The 25,485-nt window shown below is 42.2% G+C and overlaps 1 protein-coding gene across 1 annotated transcript in view; it reads left to right on the top strand.

The window, feature by feature from the left end:
• RBM6 (RNA binding motif protein 6) overlaps positions 1-25,485 on the top strand; it is a 118,053-nt gene that overhangs the window by 30,110 nt on the left and 62,458 nt on the right. Inside the window, exons 4-6 of the mRNA XM_025377352.1 lie at positions 1,273-1,362; positions 5,097-5,166; positions 20,071-20,144. Of these exons, the coding sequence (XP_025233137.1) occupies positions 1,273-1,362; positions 5,097-5,166; positions 20,071-20,144 (234 nt within the window). The remainder of the gene's footprint in view (positions 1-1,272; positions 1,363-5,096; positions 5,167-20,070; positions 20,145-25,485) is intronic.

The following is a 25,485-nucleotide window of genomic DNA, read 5'->3' as shown; positions in this document are numbered from 1 at the left end:
AGATTGTGAGTTTGAGACCAGCCTGACCAACGTGGAGAAACCCTGTCTTTACTAAAAATATAAAATTAACTGGGCGTGGTGGTACATGCCTGTAATCCCAGCTACTCTGGAGGCTGAGGCAGGAGAATCCCTTGAACCCGGGAGGCAGAGTTTGTGGGGAGGCGGAGGTGGCACTATTACACTCCAGCCTGAGCAGCAAGAGCAAAACTCCATCTGAAAAAAAACCAAAAACCAAAATTAGCCAGGTGTGGAGGCAGGCATCTGTAATCCCAACTACTTGGGAGGCCGAGGCAGGAGAATTGCTTGAACTTGGGGGTGGAGGCTGCAGTGAGCTGAGATTGTGCCACTACACTCCAGCCTGGGTGACAGAGCGAGACTTTGTCTCAAAAGAAAAAAAAAAAAATTATCTAGTCATCTTCTCTCACCAGAGGTATGAAGTACTGCTAGTTTACACCCCATTTTCCAGCTCTCAGACCAGGGAAATTTTTCTTGTTTTTTTTTTTTTTTTTGAGATGGGGGTCTCGCTCTGTCACCCAGGCTGGAGTGCAGTGGCACAATCTTGGGTCACTGAAACCCCTGCCTCCCAGGTTCAAGCCATTCTTCTGCCTCAGCCTCCTGAGTAGCTGGGACCACAGGCGCGCACAGCACAGTTGGCTAATTTTTGTATTTTTAGTAGAGACGGTTTTACCATGTTGCCCAGGCTGAGAAAATTACAGTTCTGAGAATATGTTAGTTTGTCTTTCTGGTTATTAAAGTCTTATTCAGTCTTGTGTCTCGTAATTTTTTGCTTTACTTTCTTTTTTTTTTTTTTTTTTTTTTGAGACGGAGTCTCCCGCTGTCGCCCAGGCTGGAGTGCAGTGGCCGGATCTCAGCTCACTGCAAGCTCCGCCTCCCGGGTTTACGCCATTCTCCTGCCTCAGCCTCCAGAGTAGCTGGGACTACAGGCGCCCGCCACCTCGCCCGGCTATTTTTTTTGTATTTTTTAGTAGAGACGGGGTTTCACTGTGTTAGCCAGGATGGTCTCGATCTCCTGACCTCGTGATCCGCCCGTCTCGGCCTCCCAAAGTGCTGGGATTACAGGCTTGAGCCACCGCGCCCGGCCGCTTTACTTTCAAGACTCTTTCAGTGAGCCTTGGTCTTAGCACATTTACATTCTTGTGATTTGAAGTCACATTCTGGCACTCAGAACAATAGAGAAAATTTCATGTTGATTTGTATTTTGTACAGTAAAGTATATTTATTTGTGAAATAATTTTTCATTTTCAATTTAAGGATCAAGATTATAGGACTGGCCCAAGTGAGGAGAAACCCAGCAGGCTTATTCGATTAAGTGAGGTGCCCGAAAATGCCACAAAAGAAGAGGTAAGGCATGTCTTCTCTCCTGTTTCTCTGTGTCAATTAAAAATTTAAAAACCTTTTAATTTGAGAAATTATAGATTCACAAGAAGGTGCAAAGAAATGCACAGAGGAGTCTTGTGTATTTTTCTCCCATCCTCCCTAAGTGTTAATATTTTGCACAACTGTGGTGTAGTATCTAAACCAGGAAACTGACCCTGGTATAATTCATGAAGTTTATTCAGATTAGTTTATTCAGATTTCACCATTTATACATGCAGTCACTGAGGTGAGGTTAAAAAAAATTATGACAAATGATTGCTCTCTTTAGACCTGATCACATCCTTTAGAACATATTATTTCTGGAGTATGTACATAAGGATGCAGTTTATTTACAATAGTAAAAACTAGAAACTGCCTAACTGCCCGATAATCAAAGGATTGGCTGACTAAATTAAGTCTGAACTATGGCAGGGCTCACTCTGTGCCAGACATTGTGTGATACTTACAAGCATTAGTTCGTTTAATTACCACATATTTAATATATTCACTCTAAATAGTAAGCATTATTGTATACCAGACATTGTTCTAGATACTGAGTGACACAGCAGTTTATATTATAAAGTCACTGCCTCCATGGATAATGAAAAAGCAAGCAAAAGGATTACACAATTTTAGTCAGAGAATAAATACTCTGAAGAAAACTAAAGTGCAGGCCAGGCATGGTAGCTCGGCCTGTAGCTCAGAGACAGAGTCTTGCTCTGTCGCCCAGGCTGGAGTGCGTGATGCGACCTTGGCGCATTGCAACCTCCGCCTCCCCAGTTCAAGCCATTTTCCTGCCACAGCCTCCTGAGTAGATGAGACTACAGGCACACACCACCACGCCCAGCTAATTTTTGTACTTTTAGTAGAGACGGGAGTTTCACCATATTGGTCAGGCTGTTCTCGAACTCCTGACCTCAGGTTATCTCCCGCCTCTGCCTCCCAAAGTGCTGGGATTACAGGTGTAAGCCACCACGCCCAGCCCATTTTTAATTTTTTTGAGGCAGCGTCTCACTTTGTTGCCCATGCTGTAGTGCATTGGCACAATCACGGCTCACTGTAGCTTCTACCCCTTGGGTTCAATCGATCCTACCACCTCAGCCTCCTGAGTAGCTGGGACCACAAGTGTGCATGCTAATGGGGCTGTTCTTTGTATTGTGTAGTTAGGGAGACATCACTGAGGAAGAGGCATTTGAGCCCAGGCCTGAATGCAGTGAGAGAACAGTTCATTTGAATATGGGGAAATGAACTGCCCAGGCAGTTCATGCTGAGGAAGTGCTGTGGCCCTGGACTGTAATGAACCCAGTATATCATTTTATGTTTAACACATGAGAAACTGGACACTAAAAGGTTACACAGCGAGTGGAGAGCTTGGAAGGCACACAGTATGATTTCAGAGCTTGAGCCTTTGAAGGTTATGCTCTTCTGCTTTTCTTTTTTTGTCTTTTGAGACAGTTTCACTCTGTCGCCCAGGCTGGAGTGGGCGCGATCTCGGCTCACCGCAACTTCTGCTGCCAGGGTTCAAGCGATTCTCCTGCCTCAGCCTCCCAAGTAGCTGGGATTACAAGCGCCTGCCACCGCACCCGACTAATTTTTATATTTTTAGTAGAGTTGGGGTTTCACCATCTTGGTCAGGCTGATCTTGAACTCCTGACCTCAAGTGATCCACCCGCCTCAGCCTCCCCAAGTGCTGAGATTACAGGCATGAGCCACTGCACCTGGCTTTTTTTTTTTTTTTTTTTTTTGAGACAGAGTCTTGTTCTTTTGCCCAGGCTGGAGTGCAGTGGCACAATCTTGGGTCACTGAAACCTCCGCCTCCCGGGTTCAAGCAATTCTCCTGCCTCAGTCTCCTGAGTAGCTGGGACTACAGGCAAGTGCCACCACGCCCGGCTAATTTTTTGTATTTTTAGTAGAAATGGGGTTTCACTGTTTTAGCCAGGATGATCTCGATCCCCTGACCTTATGATCCGCCTGCCTCAGTCTCCCAAAGTGCTGGGATTACAGATGTGAGCCACCGCTTCTGGCCCTGCTTTTCTTATGTACCTGAGTATTTTAAAATATTTATTTATTTATTTATTTATTGAGACAGGGTACTCCAGACTGGCTCAATCAAGACTCACTACAGCCTCAAACTTGACCCAATCAAGGCTCACTACAGCCTCAAACTCACTACAGCCTCAAACTTGACCCAATCAAGGCTCACTACAGCCTCAAACTCCTGGGCTCAAACTATCCTCCCGAGTAGCTGGGATTATAGGTGTGAGCCACTACTCCTGGCTAATTTATTTTTACTTTTATATTTTATTTATTTATTTATTTATTTATTTATTTATTTATTTAGAGACGGAGTCTCGCTGTCACCCAGGCTGGAGTGCAATGGCGCAATCTCGGCTTGCCGATCTCGGCTCACTGCAAGCTCCACCTCCTGGGTTCACCCCGTTCTCCTGCCTCAGCCTCCCAAGTAGCTGGGACTACAGGCGCCGCCACCACGCCCGGCTAGTTTTTTATATTTTTAGTAGAGACGGGGTTTCACCGTGTTAGCCAGGATGGTCTCGATCTCCTGACCTCGTGATCCACCCGTCTCGTCCTCCCAAAGTGCTGGGATTACAGGCGTGAGCCACCGCGCCCGGCCAATTTTTTGTATTTTTTAGTAGAGACGGGGTTTCACCATGTTAGCCAGGATGGTCTTGATCTCCTGACCTCGTGATCTGCCTGCCTCAGCCTCCCAAAGTTTAGGATTACAGGCGTGAACCACTGCGCCTGGCCCCCTTTTTTTTTTTTTTTTTTTTTTTTTGAGACGGAGTCTCGCTCTGTCGCCCAAGCTGGAGTGCAGTGGCCGTATCTCAGCTCACTGCAAACTCCGCCTCCCGTTCACGCCATTCTCCTGCCTCAGCCTCCCGAGTAGCTGGGACTACAGGCGCTGCCACCTCGCCTGGCTTGTTTTTTGTATTTTTCAGTAGAGATGGGTTTTCACCATGTTAGCCAGGATGGTATCGATCCCCTTACCTCGTGATCCGCCCGTCTTGGCCTCCCAAAGTGCTGGGATTACAGGCTTGAGCCACCATGCCCGGCCTTTTTTTTTTTTTAAGATAGAGTCTTGCTCTGTTGCCCAGGCTGGAGTGCAGTGTCATGATCTCCGCTCACTGCAGCCTCAGCCTTCCAGGTTCAAGTGATTCTCCTGCCTCAGCCTTCCGAGTAGCTGGGATTACAGGCGTGTGCCACCACACCCGGCTAATTTTTGTATTTTTAGTAGAAATGGGGTTTCACCATGTTAGCCAGGCTGGTCTCGAACGCCTGACCTTAGGTTATCCACCCGCCTTGGATTCCCAAAGTGCTGGGATTACATGTGTGAGCCACCATGTGGCTACCATGTGAGCCACCATGTAGTCTCCTGGCTAATTAAGAAATTTTTTTTTTGTAGAGATAGGGTATCACTATGTTGCCCAGGCTTGTCTCAAACGTGTGGCTTTAAGCGATCCTCCCACCTTGGCCTCTCAAAGTGCTGAGATTATAGGCTTGAGCCACTGTATCCCACTGATTTTTGAATAATTATGTTCTACTCATTCAATATGTGAATGTCTTGAGTGTTCATAATTTAACTTTGCTTTTACAAAGTATCATGGCTTTAAATTATGTATGATAAAAATCGTTAGGGAAAATCTAATATTCAGTGTTTGATTATGATTTGTGTCATTAGTGTAAATGCCATATTTTTGCAGATTCTTAATGCTTTTCGGACTCCTGATGGCATGCCTGTAAAGAACTTGCAGTTGAAGGAGTATAACACAGGTGAGTTTCTTAACTTGCATGTGGCCTTGGGTTAGGAGGAGTCAAGTCTCTGTCAGATCTCTGCATCATGTGCTACTTAAAATTTGTTTTAAGAAACAAATTTCTTAAAACAATTAAAATTTCCAGAAGCCTCCCGTTGGTGCCTCCAAATAACAACCAGCTTTAATCTTAGCTGTGGTTCTTTGTGGATGTTTGTCCACGCATGGGTGATGAGGATGCATGTTCCAGTTCTTCTGAATGCCTGTGATATATAAAGAGAGTGTCGCAGCAATTGCCCTGAATATATTTTATATAATTATTTAACTTGCTATGGATGTTCTTCATGGTGGTGGAATGTTTATGTTTGAGCCTAGTAGGATTTAGTAAGCTTGCTGTATGTAAAACTTTACATTCATTGCTTCAGAGTAAAATTTATAACTTCCTAGAGAAATTGTACAAATTAGTGGTTTCTTTAATTTTCAGTTTTGCTTTGAGAATGGAGTCCTGTTACAGTTATTTTGTTGAAATCCATGAATAGATCCAGAAGAGCTTTCCCTTTGACATCTGTTCTGTGGTCTGAATGGTGGATTAAACTTTTCAGAATATCCTCCTAGTCGTATTTCACAGCACCAATTTCAGTCATTTCCTTTACATCTTACTACAGTGAAAGTAGGCAAAGGTGAAATGCCAAGAACTCAAGGTTTTTGACCAATATTTTTAGAACTATGTATAATAATAAGTGGTTTAAAAATAAAGGTAATCTTTAGGTGACCTATTTTGCAGAATTTTAAATGGAAGAGAATAGAGCATGAGTCTTCACAGAACTTAGAATTTCAGTAATTTAGTTAAAGACATCTTCAAGTAAGAACATGTCATATTTTGGGGATATAATTTACTATTAGCAGTTTATCATGGGATAAAAATTTTGCATTAACTAGATAACTTCTTCAGAATGCTTCTGCAGAGGAAAATTGTCCACAAAATAAATTTTGGTGTTTGAAAGAACACGGTATTAAGTCCAGAAATAATTTGTTCTGTAATTTGAGAACAAGCTCAGGAAGTGTTATTTCTCAGAGAGCCAATTATTTTTTTGTTTTAAAAACATGAACCCTGAATTTGTGGAAACATGACTAAGAGTAGATATATTGTTCTTCTTGGTATCTCACTTTTGTTGGTTATATTTATTTTTTGGATATGCCTCATACATGCTTTCTTTGGGAACTCAAAGTAGAATTTACAGGCTGGAGATGCTTTTTAACTCTCAGGATGATAACCTCAGTCTGGTTTCATGAACTGTGCTTTCATTAAGTATTGATATGTTTGGAAAGAAGATGTCTTAATATTTAAATAGCCGTTCAAACTCCAGTTTCTTTAGTATTCGTTGACTTTCTAATTGTCAAATTTGTCAGCACAGTAAAAATTGTATTAACATATAGGGTCTAGAGAGGAAGTTCTTAAATTTGCTGATTGTGGTAGCTATTAGAATTGTCAGACTGAAGACATTGGTACACATGGGAAATCATTCAAGACAGTGCTTGAAAATAAAACGAGAAACACCTTTCAGCAAATGCAGTCTTGGCATTCTATTAAGTTGTGTTTTTTGTTTGTTTTTGTTTTTTAGTGAAATGATTGGATTACCAGTTTCATATTATCTGTATTACATCTCTATGTGACAAATAGGATGAACTTTTGACAATATCAGCCAGATCATGTTACTCCCATGTCTAAAACTCTCTTAGGGCATTCATCTTCACTTGGAAGAAATTCCCAACTTCTTGTTTTGTCTTACAAACCCATGCATGAGCTGACCCTTGGCAGTCTGATCTCATTCAGTACTACTCTCCACCTACTCTATTTTACTGTAGCCACACTGAGCTTTTCTCTTGTCTTTGACCCATACAAAATTCTTTCTGTGTCAGGGTCTTTGCACTGCTCTTCCCTCTGATCTTTACTTGTCTTCTGGGGTCTAGTTCTTGGCTTCAGTTTCACCTCTCTGAGGCCTTGTGTCACCCTCAAATCTGAAATCATCTGGTAGTTGTTTTCCATCATATCCTTGTTTGGATCTATCACTGATATTTTTCTCAGTGGATCTGTCACTGATTGGATATTTCTATCACTGGTATTTTTCAGTTGGGTCTATCACTGATCTATCACTGGTCACTGATTGGATTGAATCTGTCAGTGGTATTGGATCTATCACTGATACTTTTCTCAGTGGTTTTGTGTATCTTATTTCTCTCACTAGAGAGGAATGTCAGCAGGAGCCTTATTCCTTCTTGTTTCCACCAGTGACTGACATTCAGTAGGTTCTCTATATGCATGGAATAGATTATTATTTATGATGTTTGTGAAGAGCAGCTGTGATTTCCCCTCAGGTGAGGAGCATTAAAGGGTAGTGTATGTTTCACAGCAGTGCAGCTTAGGTCTTACATATCTGCTAAAGAATATGTCTTGGAACAATCAGATGTTCTGAGAACTATAGTGTTTACTGTTAAAAGATCATATGTGGTAGTCAGGCATGGTGTTGCACACCTGTAGTCCTGACTACTTGGGAGTCTGAGATGGGAGAATTGCTTGAGCCTAGGAGTTTGAGGTCAGCCTGGGCAACATAGCAAGACCTTGTCTCTTAAAAAGAAAAAGAAAAAAAAATGTGAATCTTAGTAGTAACAGTGACTTAAATTTTTTTTTATAAGAGAAAGAGTCTTACTCTGTTGCCCAGGTTGGAGTGCATTGGTACAATCATAGCTTACTGTAACCTCAAACCCCTGGGCTCAAGTGATCCTTCTGTCTCAACCTCCAGAGTAGTTAGGACTACAGGTGTGCACCATGCCAGGCTAATTTTTAAACTTTTTGTAGAGGCGAAGTCTCACTATGTTGCCCAGGCTGGTCTCGAACTCCTGGGTTCAAGTGATTCTCCTGCCTCATCTTCCCAAAGTGCTGGGATTACAGATGTGAACCAGTATGTCCACCCAAAAAGGTGACTTTCATAGGTGAAAACTGGCAGTCAATATTTTAGGCTGAGTGATGACCTGCAGAGACCATGCAGGATGGATATTGCTCATAAGAGGAGAATTGTGGAGTACAGTCTGTCCTTTTAGTTGATGTAATGGAGGGCTGATCTATAACACGGGAGAGAAGATTAATGCCTCTTCATTGACTCTAGTAATGTATTAGTGTGATTTTTGTCTCCTCTAGAGCTGTATAAGTACAGGGTCACAATTTTATATAGAAACTGTGAGGTTAAATGAGCTTATGAATTTTTTAATTTACGTAGATCATATAGGAATTATATCTTCCAGGGGAATGTGTACTGAGACATAATATGCTGCAAAATTATTAATATTGTCACTAAGAGGAGTAAATAAAGACTAAAGCGACTCATTATGGTGTAGGCCAGGACTTGCCTCAAAATGACTTTGTTGAAGTTTACCAAAAAACTTGACATTTATGGGATTTTGGAATTGTAGATAAGAGATTTTGGACCTATATGTGTTCTGTATATTTGAATTTTTCTTTTGCCATTTACAAATACATTATAACCCCATGAACTGTAAATTATCTTGAGTTACATGATTATTTCTGGAAAAAGTACCAGAAGTAAAATGTCTTTTGGTGACTAGACAAACTCTAGTATATGTATAAAATGGAATACTGCTCAGCAATAAAGAAGAAACTACTGATGCACCCAACAACATGGATGAATCTCAATGGCAATATGCTGAGTGAAAGAAACTAGACTCATAAGGATATATACACTGCCATAAGGAGGAATGAAATACTGATGTATGCTACAACTTGGATGAACCTTGAAAACATTATGAAAGAAGCCAGACACAAAAGACCAAGTATTGTACAATTCAGTTTATATGAAATATCTAGAGTAGGCACACCCATAGAGATAGAAAGCAGATTGGTGGTTGCCAGGGGCTGGGGGAATGGGGAATGCCTCCCTAATGGTTATAGTACTTCTTTTGGGCTGATAAAAGTGTTCTGGAACTAGGTAGTAGTGATGGTTGCACAACATTGTGAATGTACTTAATGCTTCTGAATTGTACACTTTAAAACGGTGCATTTTATTTGATGTGTATTTGCTTACAATTTTTTTTTTTTTTTTTTTTTGAGATAGAATCTTGCTCCCGTCACGCAGGCTGGAGTGCAGTGGCACAACCTCGGCTCACTGCAACCTCCACCTCCCAGGTTCAAGCGATTCTCCTTCCTCAGCCTCCCAAGTAGCTGGGATTACAGGTGTGTGCCACCACACCTGGCTAATTTTTCGTATTTTTAGTAGAGATGGGGTTTCGTCTTATTGGCCAGGCTGGTCTTAAACTCCCGACCTCAGATGATCCACCTGCCTGGGCCTCCCAAAGAGCTAGCATTACAGGTGTGAGCCACTGCGCCCAGTCAGCTTACAATTTTTTTAAAAAGGCCACATACTAGATGTGTATGTGTGATTTCACTTATGTGACATTCTGAAAAAGGCAAAATTTTAGGGATTGGAAATAGTGGTGGCCAGGGTATTGGGGGAGGAGTTAACTATGAAGTGGAAGCATGAGGGAATTTTTGGGCATAATGGAATTGTTTTATATCTTGATTGTGGTAATGATGTATCAATATTAAATTCACTGAGTTGATAACTACTGTGGTTATGTTAGAGAATATATTTTTTCTTTTCTTTTTTTCTTTTTTTTTTAAACGGAGTCTCATTTTGTCACTCAGTCTGGAGCGTAATGGTGTGATCTCGGCTTCCTGCAACCTCTCCCTCCTGGGTTTAAGCAATTCTCCCTGCCTTAACCTCTGGAGTAGCTGCGATTACAGGCACCTGCCCCCACTCCTAGCTAATTTTTCTAGTTTTTAGTAGGGACGGGGTTGCACCATGTTTAACAGGCTGATCTTGAACTCCTGACCTCAAGTGATCTGCCCGCCTCGGCCTCCCAAAGTGCTGGAATTACAGACGTGAGCCACCATGCCCAGCTGAGAGCATCTTCATTCTTAGAAAATACATAGTGAAGTTTTTAGAAATAAAGTACTGTGATGTATGCAACTTTCTCTCATGGTTTTGAAAAAAATACTTGCTATAAATGGAGAAGGGAGGAAGAGAGTAATGATAAAGTAGATGGATCACAGTGTTATTAATAGTTGAATCTGGGGCCAGATGCAATGGGTCACGCCTGTAATCCCAACATTTTGGGAGGCCAAGGTGGGCAGATCACCTGAGATCAGGAGTTTGAGACCAGCCTGGACAGCTTGGTGAACGAAACCTGTGTACTGAAAATACAAGAATTAGCCGGGCGCAGTGGCGGGTGCCTGTAATCCCAGCTACTCGGGAGGCTAAGGCAGGAGAATCACTTGAACTCGGGTGGCGGAGGTTGCAGTGAGCCAGGATCATGCCATTGCACTCTAGCCTGGGCGACAGAGCAAGAATCCATCTTAAAAAAAAATAATAATAAAAAAAATAAGGTTGAACCTGGGTAAAGCATATATGAATCTTTTTCCTGTACTATTATTATTGCAATTTTTTTTTGTAAATTGGAAATTATTTGCAATAAAAAGTTGAAAAACTGACAAAGCTGATTTATTTTTTTATTTTTATTTTTTGAGACGAGGTCTTGCACTGTCACCTGGGCTGGAGTACAGTGGAGCGATCTTGGTTCACTGCAACCTCCGCCTCCCGGATTCAAGCGATTCTTCTGCCTCAGCCAACCCAGTAGCTGGGATTATAGGCACCTGCCAACATGCCCGGCTAATTTTTTGTATGTTTTAGTAGAGACGGGATTTCACCATGTTGGCCAGCCTGGTCTCAAACTGACCTCATGATTAGCCTGCCTCAGCCTCCCACAGTGCTGGGATTACAGGCATGAGCCACTGCGTCTGGCCTATATTTTATTTTTAAATGTCAGCAGAAACCTTGTAAGCTGAAGACTACAATGAACAGCTTCTATCAACAAGTAAACTATAGAGCAGTTGTTCTCAGAGTGGATCCTGGACCATCATCATCTCTTTACCACCTGGGAACTTGTTGGAAATCCAAGTTCTTAAGCGCCATCCTAAACCTACTGAATCAGAAATTCTGGGGTGGTGCCCAGTAGTCTGTGCTTTTAAGAAGTCCTCCTGATAATTTTAATGTACCCTGAGGACCACTGGCAGTAAACTGTTTAGATTCTTTATTCTTGAACTTTTGCATAGTTTAAAAGTGACTTAATTAGCAAGTGGACCTTCTGTAAGTAGACAAAGTTAATGCTTATGTGCTTTAGGAGCCAATGCTGATCACATGCCTTGCCTACCTAATATCAGTTCTCTTGCTCTGCATAGCAGGAGGAGCTATAGTAGTGTTGGTACTATCTTATGACTTCAGTTATATGTAACTAAGGACATATAACTTAGTTGTTTTTTCTGTTTATATATAGTACACTTCCTCCAGAAATCTTGGAATGGTTGTAGGTCTTCTCATTCACACAGTGTTTCTGTGACATATTAATGCAGGCAGAATTGCTTTTGATTTTTAGGTTTATTTGCATACTACGTAGTATATAAGCTTGCTGTGATATTTTTCCAAAGGGATTTAATATCATTTAAGCAAAAATGATATAGCTTCTGGATTATGTTTCCTAATAAGGCTCAAACATAGAAAGAAATTATAGTAACTGAAGTGCTACAGAATTACTTTAGTACTGGTTTATTAATTAATGTCACAAAGTTACAGGATTACCAAGGTGGTGTTAGTAGGAAGAAGCAGTATCTTGCTTTAGTCTATCAGTGTTCTTGTGGTGAATGGGCAGTTTCTGCATTCTTGAAAAGGAAAATTCTTCTTGGCAAGTGGGTGTTTGCAATGACTAGGTCAGTCACTTGGTCTGCTGCCTGGCATTTTGGGTCTACTGAAAGTGACATTGTAGCAAAGGCCCTATACCTTCTGCATTTCTTTCTTTTCTTTTTTTCTTTTCTTTTCTTTTTTTTTTTTTTAGGTAGAGACAAGGTCTTGCTTTGTTGCCCAGGCTGCCCTTGACCTCCTGTCAAGCAGTCCTGTCACCTTAGCTTCCTGAGAGCTGGGACTACAGGCGTGTGCCACCATGAGTGGTTAATGTAAATTTTTTGTTTGTTTTTTGAGACAGTTTCACTCTTGTTGCCCAGGTTGGAGTGCAGTGGCATGATCTCGGCTCACTATAGCCTCTTCATCCTGGGTTCAAGCGATTCTCCTGCCTCATCCTCCCAAGTAGCTGGGATTACAGGCTCCTGTCACCACGCCCAGCTAATTTTTTGTATTTTTGTAGTAGAGATGGGGTTTCATCATGTTGGCCAGGCTGGTCTCGAACTCCCGAGCTCAGGGGATCCACCTGCCTTGGCCTCCCAAAGTGCTGGGATTACAGATGTGAGCCACCATGTCTGGCCTATTTTTAAATTTTTTTGAGACAGAGTCTCCCTCAGTCACCCAGGCTGGAGTGCAGTGGTGCAATCTCAGTTCACTGCAACCTCCGACTCCTGAGTTCAATTCTCCTGCCTCAGCTTCCCTGGTAGCTGGGATTACAGGCGCCCACCACCACGCCCAGCTAATTTTTTTTTTTTTTTTTTGAGACGGAGTCTTGCTCTGTTGCCCAGGCTGGAGTGCAGTGGCACGATCTCGGCTCACTGCAAGCTCTACCTCCCGGGTTCACACCATTCTCCCGCCTCAGCCTCCCAAGTAGCTGGGACTACAGGCGCCCACCACCTCGCCCGGCTAATTTTTTGTATTTTTAGTAGAGACGGGGTTTCACCATTTTAGCCAGGATGGTCTCAATCTCCTGACCTCGTGATCCGCCCATCTCGGCCTCCCAAAGTGCTGGGATTACAGGCGTGAGCCACCGCGCCCTGCCCCAGCTAATTTTTGTTGGCTGGCCTAGGGAAGAATCTGTGATTCAGTGCTGCAGGGATCAGGTGACCCTGGTGAGAGAGGTTCTGGAACAAGGGTTAATTTGGTCATTTTTGGAATGACCTGGGATTTGGCTTATTTATTTTATTTTTAAAATTTCCCGCTGGGCACAGTGGGAAATACCTGTAATCCCAGCACTTTGGAAGGCCAAGGCCAGTGGATCGCTTGAGCTCAGGAGTTCGAGACCACCCTGGGCAACATGGTGAAACTCCATCTCTCCAAAAAAATACAAAAAAATTAGCTGGACATGGTGGTGCATACCTGTAGTCCCAGCTACTTAGGAGGCTAAAGCAGGAAGATCAGTTGAGCTAGGGAGATGAGGGTGGAGGTTGCAGTGAGCCAAGATCATGCCACTGCACTCCAGCATGGGCAACAGAGAGAGACCCTGTCTCAAAAAAATAAAATGGTGAATGTAAAATAAAATGGTAGCTCACGCCTATAATTCCAATACTTTGGGAGGCCGAGGTGGGTGGATCACTTGAGGCCAGGAGTTACAGACCAGCCTGGTCAACATGGCAAAACCCCATCTCTACTAAAAATACAAAAACTAGCTGGGCTGGTGGTATATGCCTATAATCCCAGCTACTTGGGAGGCTGAGGCAGAGGTCGCAGTGCGCTGAGATCACACCACTGCACTCCAGACTGGATGACAGAGTGAGACCCTGTCTGAACATCACATCACATCACATCGTAACGTAACATAACGTAACATATAAATTTTCAAGGCAGAAATCTTGTAGTCAGCCTTACTGTTTGTTGACAAGGACATGGTCCTGAGCGCAGAAATCTCGGCAGTTGATAAAGCCAGGAAGACGGATACTAATTAAAGAAGTTTCCAGATTTTGCATCTTCTGGCATCTCAGCTAAATGGCTCTGAGGAAGAGGATGCCACTTACCAGTTTTGAGACACAGACAGGTTATATTCTCTTCCTCAAAACCATTTAGCTGAGATGGAATTTGCCTCTCTGAGGTTGGGGAAGGTGTTTGAACTCTGTTTACAGCCCTCTGTCAGTTCCACTGCCTTGCCGAGTTCTCTCACCCTTCTTTAGATAGAATTGTTGTTGGCTTCTGTAGTCCTCACTTACCTCTTTTGCCAAATGCTCAGGTAGCTTTGGCTGAGACTTCCAGGTTTGATAAGGCTGTATGGGGCTTCCTGCGCCTTTTGGTAGCTAGAAGTCACTGAAGAGGTACTTCTGCTAGAGTGACAAGAAGAAAAGGGTCATTACTCAGCTTGTATAGTGCAGGGGCTGCTTGACTCCCAGCTTCAGTCTAGGCAGGGGAGTTTATTTATACAGTTACCTTAAATGAGCACCAGATAGAGGCCATCTATAAAAACTGTTTACAGGATTTAAAAATACATTGACATTGGCTTTTGCCTTTAACCTTCTGCTTGCAACAGAACATCTGATGAGACCTATGCTGCTCACCGTTTCTAGGTTACATTCTCTACCCTTGCAGTGTAAATTAATTTTTGCGTGGTTCCATGTTTCTTGCTTAGGTTATCTCTTAGGTCTTCTGTCTGATTTAAATGTAAGCCTTCTTAGGACTAGATAGTGGTGATGGTTGCACTGCTTTGTCAATATATCACTGAATTGTATGTATTTACTCTTTTAAGAATGAGTTTTTGGTATGTGAATTATGTCAATTTTTATTTATTTATTTATTTATTTTTTGAGATGAAGTCTCACTCTTGCCCAGACTGAAGTGCAGTGGTGCAATCTCAGCTCACTGCAACCTCTGCCTCCTGGGTTCAAGCGATTCTTCTGCCTTAGCTTCCCGAGTACCTGGGATTACAGGTGCATACCACTACGCCTGGCTAATTTTTGTATTCTGTATTTTTTTTTTTTTTTTTTTTTTTTGAGACGGAGTCTGGCTCCATTGCCCAGGCTGGAGTGTAATGGCATGATCTTGGCTGACTACAACCTCCGCCTCCCGGGTTTAAGCGATTCTTCTGCCTTGGCCTCCCAAGTTGCTGGGACTACAGGTGCATGCCACCATACCACACCTAGCTAATTTTTTGTATTTTTATTAGAGACGGGGTTTCACCGTGTTAGCCAGGATGGTCTCGATCTCCTGACCTCGTGATCCTCCCGCCTCAGCCTCCCAAAGTGCTGGGATTACAGGCATGAACCACCGTACCTGGCCGATTTTTGTATTTTTAGTAGATAGGGTTTCGCTATGTTGACCAGGCTGGTCTCAATCTCCTGACCTCAAGTGATCCACCTAGCTCAGCCTCCCAAAGTGCTGGAATTATATAGTGAGCCACCATGCGTGGTAAATTATATCAATTTTAAAAAACCTTTTTGAAAATTGGTTAAGTCATGTAAATATTGATTTCTTAAAGGTGTTTTCATAAGTACAGAGAATATTCAAAGTTTCAGCAAAAACGTTAACAGCCCGCTGATTGGTACTTATACCTTGCTGGTATAATTCATAATTGATTGTTCTTAGTCTCAGTTCAGTACATTGTGCTATGTATAGAAAACGTTGTATTTTCATTTTTAAAAATTATTATTATTATTATTTTGAGATGGAGTCTCACTCTGTCTCCCAGGCTGGACTGCAGTGGCACAGTCTTGGTTCACTGGCAACCTCCATCTCCCAGATACAAGTGATTCTTCTGCGTCAGCCTCCTGAGTAGCGGGGATTACAGGCACCCACCACCATGCCTGGGTAATTTTTGTATTTTTTTTTTTTTTTTTTTTTTGGTAGAGACAGGGTTTCACCATGTTAGCCAGGCTGATCTTGAACTCCTGACCTCAAGTGATCCATTTGCCTCAGACTCCCAAAGTGCTGGAATTACAGATGTGAGCCATTGCGCCCAGCCCATTTTAAAAAATTAAACCGGCCAGGTGCGGTGGCTCACGCCTGTAATCCCAGCACTTTGGGAGGCCGAGGCGGGCGGATCACGAGGTCAGGAGATTGAGACCATCCTGGCCAACATGGCGAAACTCCGTGTCTACTGAAAATACAAAAATTAGCCGGGTGTGGTAGTCCCAGCTACTCAGGAGGCTGAGGCAGGAGAATTGCTTGAGCCCAAGAGGCAGAGGTTGCAGTGAGCTGAGATTGTGTGCCATTGCACTCCAACCTGGATGACAGAGCAAGACTCCGTCTCAAAAAAAAAAGAAAAGTATAAGGAGTATTCACATTTCTATGAGATCTGTAAATTTAGGTTAGAAAATTTAGTTAGCTATGTTTTGTAATAGTCATATAAATAAGCACAAAGACCCTCCATCCTTCTTTCCAGCACGTGACAGTGGAAGAAAAGGGTAATAAAGTAGATTTTTTGTTACTCTCGTTGGTAAAAATAAATCTGTCCATGAGAAGGTTAACACTGAATTTACCATCTTGATGATTCCATATGGTTCCTAGCAATTCTGATCTCAAGGTTGGTGGGCAGAATGTTTAGGTCTCTGGGTAGAATATCTTCTGTGCCTTTTCTGTGAATTGTAAAATTACATTTGGGAAATAAAGAAAAAAAATCCCTGATTATCCCACTACAGCAATACAACCACTGTAATCATTTTGGTATGCAGTTGTATTGCATTATGTGAATTTTCTGATTTTTGTATGTCCACCTGTGCTCATTTGAACTGTATCCCCTCCCCACTTCCCACACCCTGTTTTCTCACTCCTGGAGTGAGCCTGGGCAGTGGGGATGAGACTTGCCTGTGGCTTCAGTTTGTTTCCTTTTCTAAGTTTCTCTGAGTGGGCATTCACTGTGCTGGCTGTGATTCTGTTATTTAAAGCAATATATTTTCATACCTTATGGCCCTTAAATGCAAGCCAACCTCTTCATCTGGTGTCAACCAAAGGAAAAGTGATTTGTTGCAGCGCTGGAGGACAAACTGGCAATGTTGGACTTACCTAAATTGAAAGATGGTATGTTGTTCTTCACCTTGGGGTCTTCAAGTATGATTTTGACAGTGCATGGTTTTTATCTCACATGCTGACTTTTGTCTCTAACCCCTGAGTTAGATGCAATTTAATTCCAGTCCTTTTTCCTATATACATTTTACATAATTATCCATAAGGGTATGTTCATTTTTAAGGCTCTTAAAATATACTATATCACGTATCTTTCCATATTGCTATACAATTTTTGTAGCCGTCATTTATAACAGGACATTTTAGTTTTCATCTTTTCAGAAGAATTTTGGGAGCTGGTATAATCAGCTCCTGAGAATGCTTTCTAATTTGCATACTCAGGTCTACTCACAATAGTTCTGCCATAGATATTTTAAAATAGAAGCAACTGTTATGCTGCTAAGTTGAATATTTCTTAACTAGGCTTATTAACAGGGGCATAGATGTATGTTTTCAGGCATATGGGACTCTTTCTGTAACTGAGCTTGTAGAGTTTAGAATTAAGATTAAGTTAGTCTGTGATCTTGTTGAAGAGTGAGAGGCTAGAGTGTAGTGGTTAAAAACATCAACTTGAATCTGGACTGCTTGCATTTAAAACTCAGTATTGGTATTTACTTGGTTACTTTGACCAATTTACCTATCCTTTCTTTGCCTTCTTCTCCATGGCTAAAATCAGGCTAATAATATTTACCTCATAAGATAGTATTGTGAATATTAAATCAGTATATACAAAGTATTTAGAATAAAATCTTGAACCAACAAGTTCTATGTAAATATTACTTACTTTCATTGTCTATTTTTCTAATTGCTGAAAATCCTTATGGCACAACCATGAGTCTTGAACACACAAAATACCTTTTTTTTTTTTTTGTAAACGTTTTAGGCAGTATAGTTAAACCTTAAATTTCTGTTCTTGTTTGATAGCTAAAGGTTCAGTCAGAATAAATTTAGTGTTGGGCTTGTGAATATAATATTAAATCTGAAGTATGTTGTCAACATACACTATTGCAGGGTTGATGTCTAGAAATGCTATATTAGATTCCCATAATGTTTTCTGTATCTTTTTCTTCCCAGTGTCTACTTGTCCTTTAGCAAAGTATGAACATTGTCATGAATCTTTTCTCTCTCTGTCCACAGTTTCTGTGTGCGTCTCTGGGCCACAGTAGTTACTTCTTTAGGCACAGAAAGGAAACTTAGAGCTTTGCCAGTTTTGGTGTTTGTTCCCTATGTTTTTCATCCGGGCAGCTATGGGGAGGGTTGCTTTCCACACATCTGGGTACTCCACTGATATGTTCTGTAGAAGTAGTCAACACACTCGAGAGTACACCTGCTTATTCCGTGGCTAACCCTTTCTGATTGTGGACATACATTTGAGTGTTTGCAGTGGATATTTGGTGCTAACAGGTGTCTTAGTTCCTTCTGTTATTCTGTAATGTTTCCCAAGAATATTCAGAATTGTTTATAAAATGCAGAGTGATTTATGTATTAGGAGTTCACTGAGTTTGACCAAGAAGATTCACTTGAAAGGAATTAAGTAACAAAACAGTTTCCATTGTTAATAGGATATGCACGCTGTTTCTCTAAAGTACTTTTATTTCTTCAGAGTTATTAAGCAGAGGAGACTGATTTTGTGGTAAGTTTGGAGGGGTTAGTTTTAATCCATGTTGGTCAAAGTCGTGAAAGTAGATTAGAAAATCTGTTTCTCATCCTACAGTAGTGCTGAGGTTTCTAGTAGATTGTTTTTCTTCTTCCTAGTCATTTTCTGAAACTCGAAGCAAGGATCAGCCCATACCACTGTAATGTTTCATAGTGAACTTGGAGTATTTAACAAGTCTAAAATCAAAGTTTATTATTAGTAGTAAAACATTTTAAAGCCATTCATTTCATGTGACAAGGAATTTTAACTCATTTCACCAAATGTGGTATGTTTTTAAACTTATACTTTCTATTGCTCTAGTTTTATTGATCTTTGATACATTGATTCAGTGATATCAGTTTCCTATTGTTATATATACTTTGTGGTCAAAATTATCATAGGGTTTTGTGTTTTTCTTTGCCTGAGTTTTGTTTCTCATCTGAACATCACATCTTTTTCTTGCTGTTCCATTTACACAGTGTCATTCTTAGAGATGAGCTTCTTTATCCTCTGAGGCAGTGGAGGAAGCATGGAAACCACATGGGGAGCATTGCATTGACAAGTTTATTTTTGTAGTCACATGGTGGCAGTATCAGGGAAATTACAGGAACTGGTTAGATTAGAGTTCAGCAACCTATAAATCCCAGGACTTCCCAGTCTCGTGGATCATAGGACCTCAGGTGATCCGCCTGCCTTGGCCTCCCAAAGTGCTGCAAGTGACACTTGCTTAGGAGTAAGGTGAAGGGTATTTTATAGCTCTAATGGTTTGTACAATTCTTAAACATGTATTGATTGCTAACAACTGCTGTCTTTCTCCCAGCTTGCCCCACCACCAGTCTTTGTGCATAAGCACAAATTTGGACACAGTTATTTGTACTTATTTATGCTTTTACACCTTCTTCCTTTTATAAAGATTTTAGCTGGTTTATGACTTGAGTTGAAACAAGGAAAAAAAGAGGAGACCTGAAATGGTCTGTCCCCTGCCAACCAGAAGCCTCCTGTGGTATCCAAACAGAATAGTTGCCTCAGTCTGTCAGCACTTCTGTCTTTGAAGGTGGTTTCTGCTTGAAAAGTGGTGACTATTAGCATAGCCTGGGGATATTTGCTTTTTTTCTTTCGGGATACTTTTTTTTTTTTCTAGATACTTTCTTGCTCTTGTCGACTTTGTTTTTCTGAAAGATTTAGCCTGTGGTTAAAATGTTTCGGGTCCCCACATGAACTCTCTGTGGGATTACCCAATTCTGGGGTACCTTCACCAGATCACCAGTGCTAAAGAGGGCAAAGGATCTTCTTGGTTAATAGAAAAGACTATTTTGGAATGAATCTCAAAGTCCAGAAACATCAAGACTTTCCTTCAGTACTTTTTTCTATTTGGGGTAGCAACTTTACTTAGTGTAGGGGAGGGACGGGTTAGTTGGGAGGGCTTGTGTTTAAGGGGTTCAGAAACAGGGGATTTAAGTGTGTCTTTTGTGTTTGCAAGGCACTAACACCACTCCCGTCTGTATTTAAATGCTGTCCCCAGGTTACGACTATGGCTATGTCTGCGTGGAGTTTTCACTCTTGGAAGATGCCATCGGATGCATGGAGGCCAACCAGGTTGCTTTATACTTCGGTCAAATGATGCTGGAAGGATATATTTTTTTATATATGGGGAGGGAGGGTTTCAAATGATTTCACTTTGGAAAGGTACAAGAAGTCTATCTTTGGAGCATACTGCATTCCAACCATCAATTGTGAGGAAAATCTTTAAAAAGGCTGGAAAGCTTTCTCTAGAAAACTTAATGGGCACAGAGTGCATTTTAAAAGCTAGAGCCCAGTTGCTTTTGGATTAGATTCCAAAGACAATAGTTGGGGGGGAAAAAATGACACATCTGGAGTGTTTCCTCTTGGAGTGTGACTGAGATGGTAATCCTGATGCAAAGAATGATCCTTGATTGTCTGTGACCCCAAGGATCTGCCTAGCACGGAAATTCTAGGTCAGTAGTTACACCCAGACCTAGGGTGAAGACCTCAGATGGTGACTCCTATGGCATCAGGTCCTGCCTGCAGGGACTACTTCCAAAAGAGAGCTATCAGGGAAGAGAGAGGAGTGGATTGTTGGTGTCTATTGCATTCATCATTGTTCTTTGCCAGTTGGAGTTGCATACTCAAGTCCTTGGCTGCGTATAGTCAGAGCTGATGAATCAGAATCTGTACTCACCTTACGTTTGAACTATCTGGAGTGATTCAGCTTGCCACCTAGATTTTTCATCTATGTCTTTAATTGAACCCTGCCTGGTAGTTTTGGGAGGAATTTATAAATGGGTAGAATCCTTCCTGTTACGGTGTTTCCTTGGGGAAAGTTGTTTTCTTTGAGTTGTTTCAGTTCCTCCGTCTGTAAAGTAGGAAAAGAAACAGGAATGTAGTTTGATTTTTTTTTTTTTTTTAAATGTATCCACTGCCTGTACTTAATAGTGTGAATACAGTGGGCCCAGAATCTTTTTTTTTTTTTTTTGGCTCTTGTTGCCAAGGCTGGATTGCAATGGTGCGATCTCGGCTCACCGCAACCTCCGCCTCCCTGGTTCAAGCGATTCTTCTATCTCAACCTACCGAGTAGCTGGGATTACAGGCATGTGCCACCATGCCCGGCTAGTTTTGTATTTTTAGTAGAGATGGGGTTTGTCCACATTGGTCAGGCTGGTCTCGAACTCCCGACCTCAGGTGATCCGCCTGCCTTGGCCTCCCAGAGTGCTGGGATTACAGGCATGAGCCACTGTGCCCAGCCAGGCCCAGAATCTTAAAAGAAGGCTCTGCCAGGGAAGAGTAGTTATTACATGAGAACTCTTCTCCTTCTCTAGCCTGATGCTTTGTTCAGCTTTGTTTAACTCAGTGTGGCTCATTATACGTACTTTTCTCTTCTTGGCCAAGTTCTCCTCTTATGGGTATGGAGATGACATGCTGTAAATGCTTTGGGAGCAAGCACTCATCAGAGAAGACTTTTGATGTGTCCTTACCTTGTTAGTAGTCTAAGCTTATCAGATCCTTAGAGAATGACGGGCTTAGGACCATATACCCTAGATTTAAGAGGATTCTCATTGACCGTTTGTTCAGTGTCCATCACTGAATCACTTACCAAATACAGTTGACACTCTGTCCACAGGTTCCACACCCATAGATTCAACCAAATGCTGATTGAACATATTCAGGAAAAAGATACATTAATAATACAACAATAAAAAATAATACAGGCCAGGAGTGGTAGCTTACCTCTGTAATCCCAACATTTTGGGAGGCCCAGATGGGAGGATTGCTTGAGGCCAGGAGTTCGAGAGCAGCCTGGGCAACATAGGGAGACTCCATCTCTACAAAAAATAAAAGTGAAAAATGTAGCCAAGTGTGGTGACGTGAACCTGTAGTCCTATCAACTTGGGAGGCTAAGATGAGAGGATTACTTGAGCCCAGATTGAGACTGCAGTGAGCTGTGATCACTCTGCTGCACTCTAGCCTGGGGTGACAGAGCGAGACCCTGTCTCAAAAAACAAACAAAAAAGTACAGTTAACTATTTATATAGTCTTTATTAGGTATTAGATATTATAAGTAATTTAGAGATGGTTTAAAGTATATTGGAGGATGTGTGTAGGTTGTATGCAAATACCATGTGATTTTATATAAGGGACTTGAGCATCCTGAGATTTTTGTGTCCTTGTGGGTCCTGGAACCAATCCCCCATGGACACCAAGGGACAACTGTACTAATCACGTGTCAGAAACTGCTACATGCCAATTTTGAAGAGAAGAAAAAAGCTTCCAATCTGTGTGCTTACGATGGATCCTATTCTGACAATCTGTCCGATTTTGAGAACACTCATTAATTCATAAGCAACTTGTTCTTATCAGTGAATAGTGATTAAGTCCTTTGCCTCTGTACTAAGTACTCAATGTAATAACTGATAGCTGAATGCTGTAAAGAAAACGAAGCAGGGTATCGGGAGAATGCATCATGGTGGCAATTTTAGAGGGGTGGTCAGGGAAACTTCTTGAGGAGTGACATACATTTGAGTTGTGACTCATGGTGAATAATGTATCCAGAACACTTACTATAGTACCCTGCACTTGGTAGCATTTGAATTAGTTTGAAATTCGATGTCCTTCTTTCTTTCTCTTACCCTCTTCCACATGTCAAGTAATTTCCAATTATAAATTGTGTGTGTGTGTGTGTGTGACAGAGTCCAACCAGGCTGGAGTGCAGTGGTGTAATCTTGGCTCACTACAATCTTAACCGCCCGGGTTCCAGAGATCCTGCTGTCTCAGCCTCCCCAGTAGCTGGGACTACAGGTGTACACCACCACGCTTGGGTAAATTTTTTTTTCTTTTTTTTTGAAATGGAGTCTCGCTCTGTTGCCCAGGCTGGAGTGCAATGGCACGATCTCAACTCGTTGCGACCTCTACTTCCTGGGTTCAAGTGATTCTCCTGCCTCAGCCTCTTGAGTAGCTGGGATTACAGGTGTCCGCCACCACATCTGGCTAATTTTTGTATTTTTAGTAGAGACGGGGTTTCACCATGTTGGCTAACTCCTGACCTCAGGTGATCCACCTGCCTTGGCCTCCCAAAGTGCTGGGATTACAGGTGGTGAGCTACCATGTCCTGCCAACTTTTGTATTATTAGTAGAGATGGGGTTTCACCATGTTGGCCAGGCTGGTCTTGAACTCCAGACCTTAGGTGATTTGCCTGCCTTGGGCTCCCAAGGTGCTGGTATGACAGGCATGAGCCCCCGTGCCTGGCCTCCAATTATAATTCTAAGAAAATAAATTTATTTTTATATCTGAAGTTTATTAAAACTAATTCTTTAAGGAAATGGATGTGGATTAAGCTCCTTATGACATAGTAAACAATCTTATGAGAGACATTAGAATGTGAGGCTGGCCGGGCGCGGTGGCTCAAGCCTGTAATCCCAGCACTTTGGGAGGCTGAGACGGGCAGATCACGAGGTCAGGAAATCGAGACCATCCTGGCTAACATGTTGAAACCCCGTCTCTACTAAAAAATACAAAAAACTAGCCGGGCGAGGTGGCGGGCGCATATAGTCCCAGCTACTCGGGAGGCTGAGGCAGGAGAATGGCGTAAACCCGGGAGGCGGAGCTTGCAGTGAGCTGAGATCTGGCCACTGCAGTCCAGCCTGAGTGACAGAGCGAGACTCCGTCTCAAAAAAAAAAGAAAAAAAGAATGTGAGGGAAGAAGTCCTGACTCCTCAGGGTGAATAAAGTAAATATTTTGGGAGGCTGAGGCGGGCGGATCCCGAGGTCAGGAGATCGAGACCATCCTGACCAATAAGATGAAACCCTGTCTCTACTAAAATACAAAAAAATTTAGCCAGGCGTGGTGGCGCGTGCCTGTAGTCCCAGCTACTCGGGAGGCTGGGGCAGGATAATTGCTTGAATCCAGGAGGTGGAGGTTGCAGTGAGCCAAGATCACACCACTGCACTCCAGCCTGCTGACAGAGCAAGACTCCGTCTCAAAAAAAAAAAAAATTAAATAAATAAATAAATAAATAAATAAAAAGATAAAGTAAATATCTGTGGAAGATAAAATGTGTTTGTAGGCCGGGCACTGGCTCAAGCTTGTAATCCCACCACTTTGGGAGATTGAGACAGGAGGACCACTTGAGCTCAAGAGTTTGAAATGAGCATGGGGCAAATAGTAAGACCCTGTCTAAATTTTAAAAAAAAAAGTCTCTGTCTATCTTTTCCCCCAGTTTTACTTACAGACCAAATTGGTACAGATTCTGAGTCACCACGGTCTGCTTGGCAACTCTTAGAGCCTGAGTGTGTGTGTGCCTCTGGGAAGGTTACTCCAAAGTACTTTGGGTTGAGTTTTTTGTAACTCTTTGCTATCCTGACCCTTGATGTGAAATGTCTTTTATTTCATTGCTGGGTACTTGTAGGCCTAGGGGATGGAAATAAAGGAACTTTCTGCTAGCTTGCTTTGTCAAATATTGTTGGGTAGGTGTGCCTTCGTGAAGTTGCTCAAGATGATAACCACAGTCCCTCTAGCCTTTTCCCAGTGCCTATATCAAGCTGTCAAACAGTAGAATGCTCTGCAGCAGTACTGAGCTTTGTGGCTGTGGTGACCCACCAGGGTATCACTTAGGCAACAGCTGTCTGTCTGGGGAAATAAGAATGTATGAATCTGTTAGCCTATACCATCACCATTTCCATCTAGGAGAAGGGGGCAGCCAGCAAACACTGTCAGGCAGAGCCTTTCATTCCACCCTTCCTGCAAAGTGTATTTCTAGCCCTGTCATATGCCCTTGGCTTTCTTTGTTGTCAAGTCTCTGGGAGATTGAGGGTACGTATTATCTCCTGCTTTGTGTGCCATTGCACTGGGACTTGGGGAGGGGAGTAAGAAGTATTGTGTTAAAATGTTAATCCCTTTCAGTGGTTGCCCAGTTGTGAGTACTAGCCCTCTCAGACTGTTGGCATTTGATGTGCAGGAATTAACATTTTATTTTCTCAAATATGCTGGTGTGATGCTTGTTGTCTGTTCTTATTTGGCCAAATTAGTCACTAAAGTGCCCTTATAGAAGATAACTCTGGGAGACGTATGTATTTCTCTGAAAAAAAAATTTTTTTTTTTTTTTTTTTGAGACGGAGTCTCGCTCTGTTGCCCAGGCTGGAGTGCAGTGGCACGATCTCGGCTCACTGCAAGCTCCACCTCCCAGGTTCATGCCATTCTCCTGCCTCAGCCTCCTGAGTAGCTGGGACTACAGGCGCCCGCTGCCACGCCCGGCTAAAGTTTTTGTATTTTTAGTAGACACGGGTTTTCACCATGTTAGCCAGGATGGTCTCGATCTCCTGACCTCGTGATCCACCCGCCTCAGCCTCCCAAAGTTCTGGGATTACAGGCTTGAGCCACCGCGCCTGGCCTTATTTCTTTTTTTTTTTTTTTTTTTTTTTTTT

This window comes from Theropithecus gelada, chromosome 2, assembly GCF_003255815.1.
Source record: "Theropithecus gelada isolate Dixy chromosome 2, Tgel_1.0, whole genome shotgun sequence".
Taxonomy (NCBI): Eukaryota; Metazoa; Chordata; class Mammalia; order Primates; family Cercopithecidae; genus Theropithecus; species Theropithecus gelada.
This window is presented reverse-complemented; position numbering and strand designations above follow the sequence as displayed.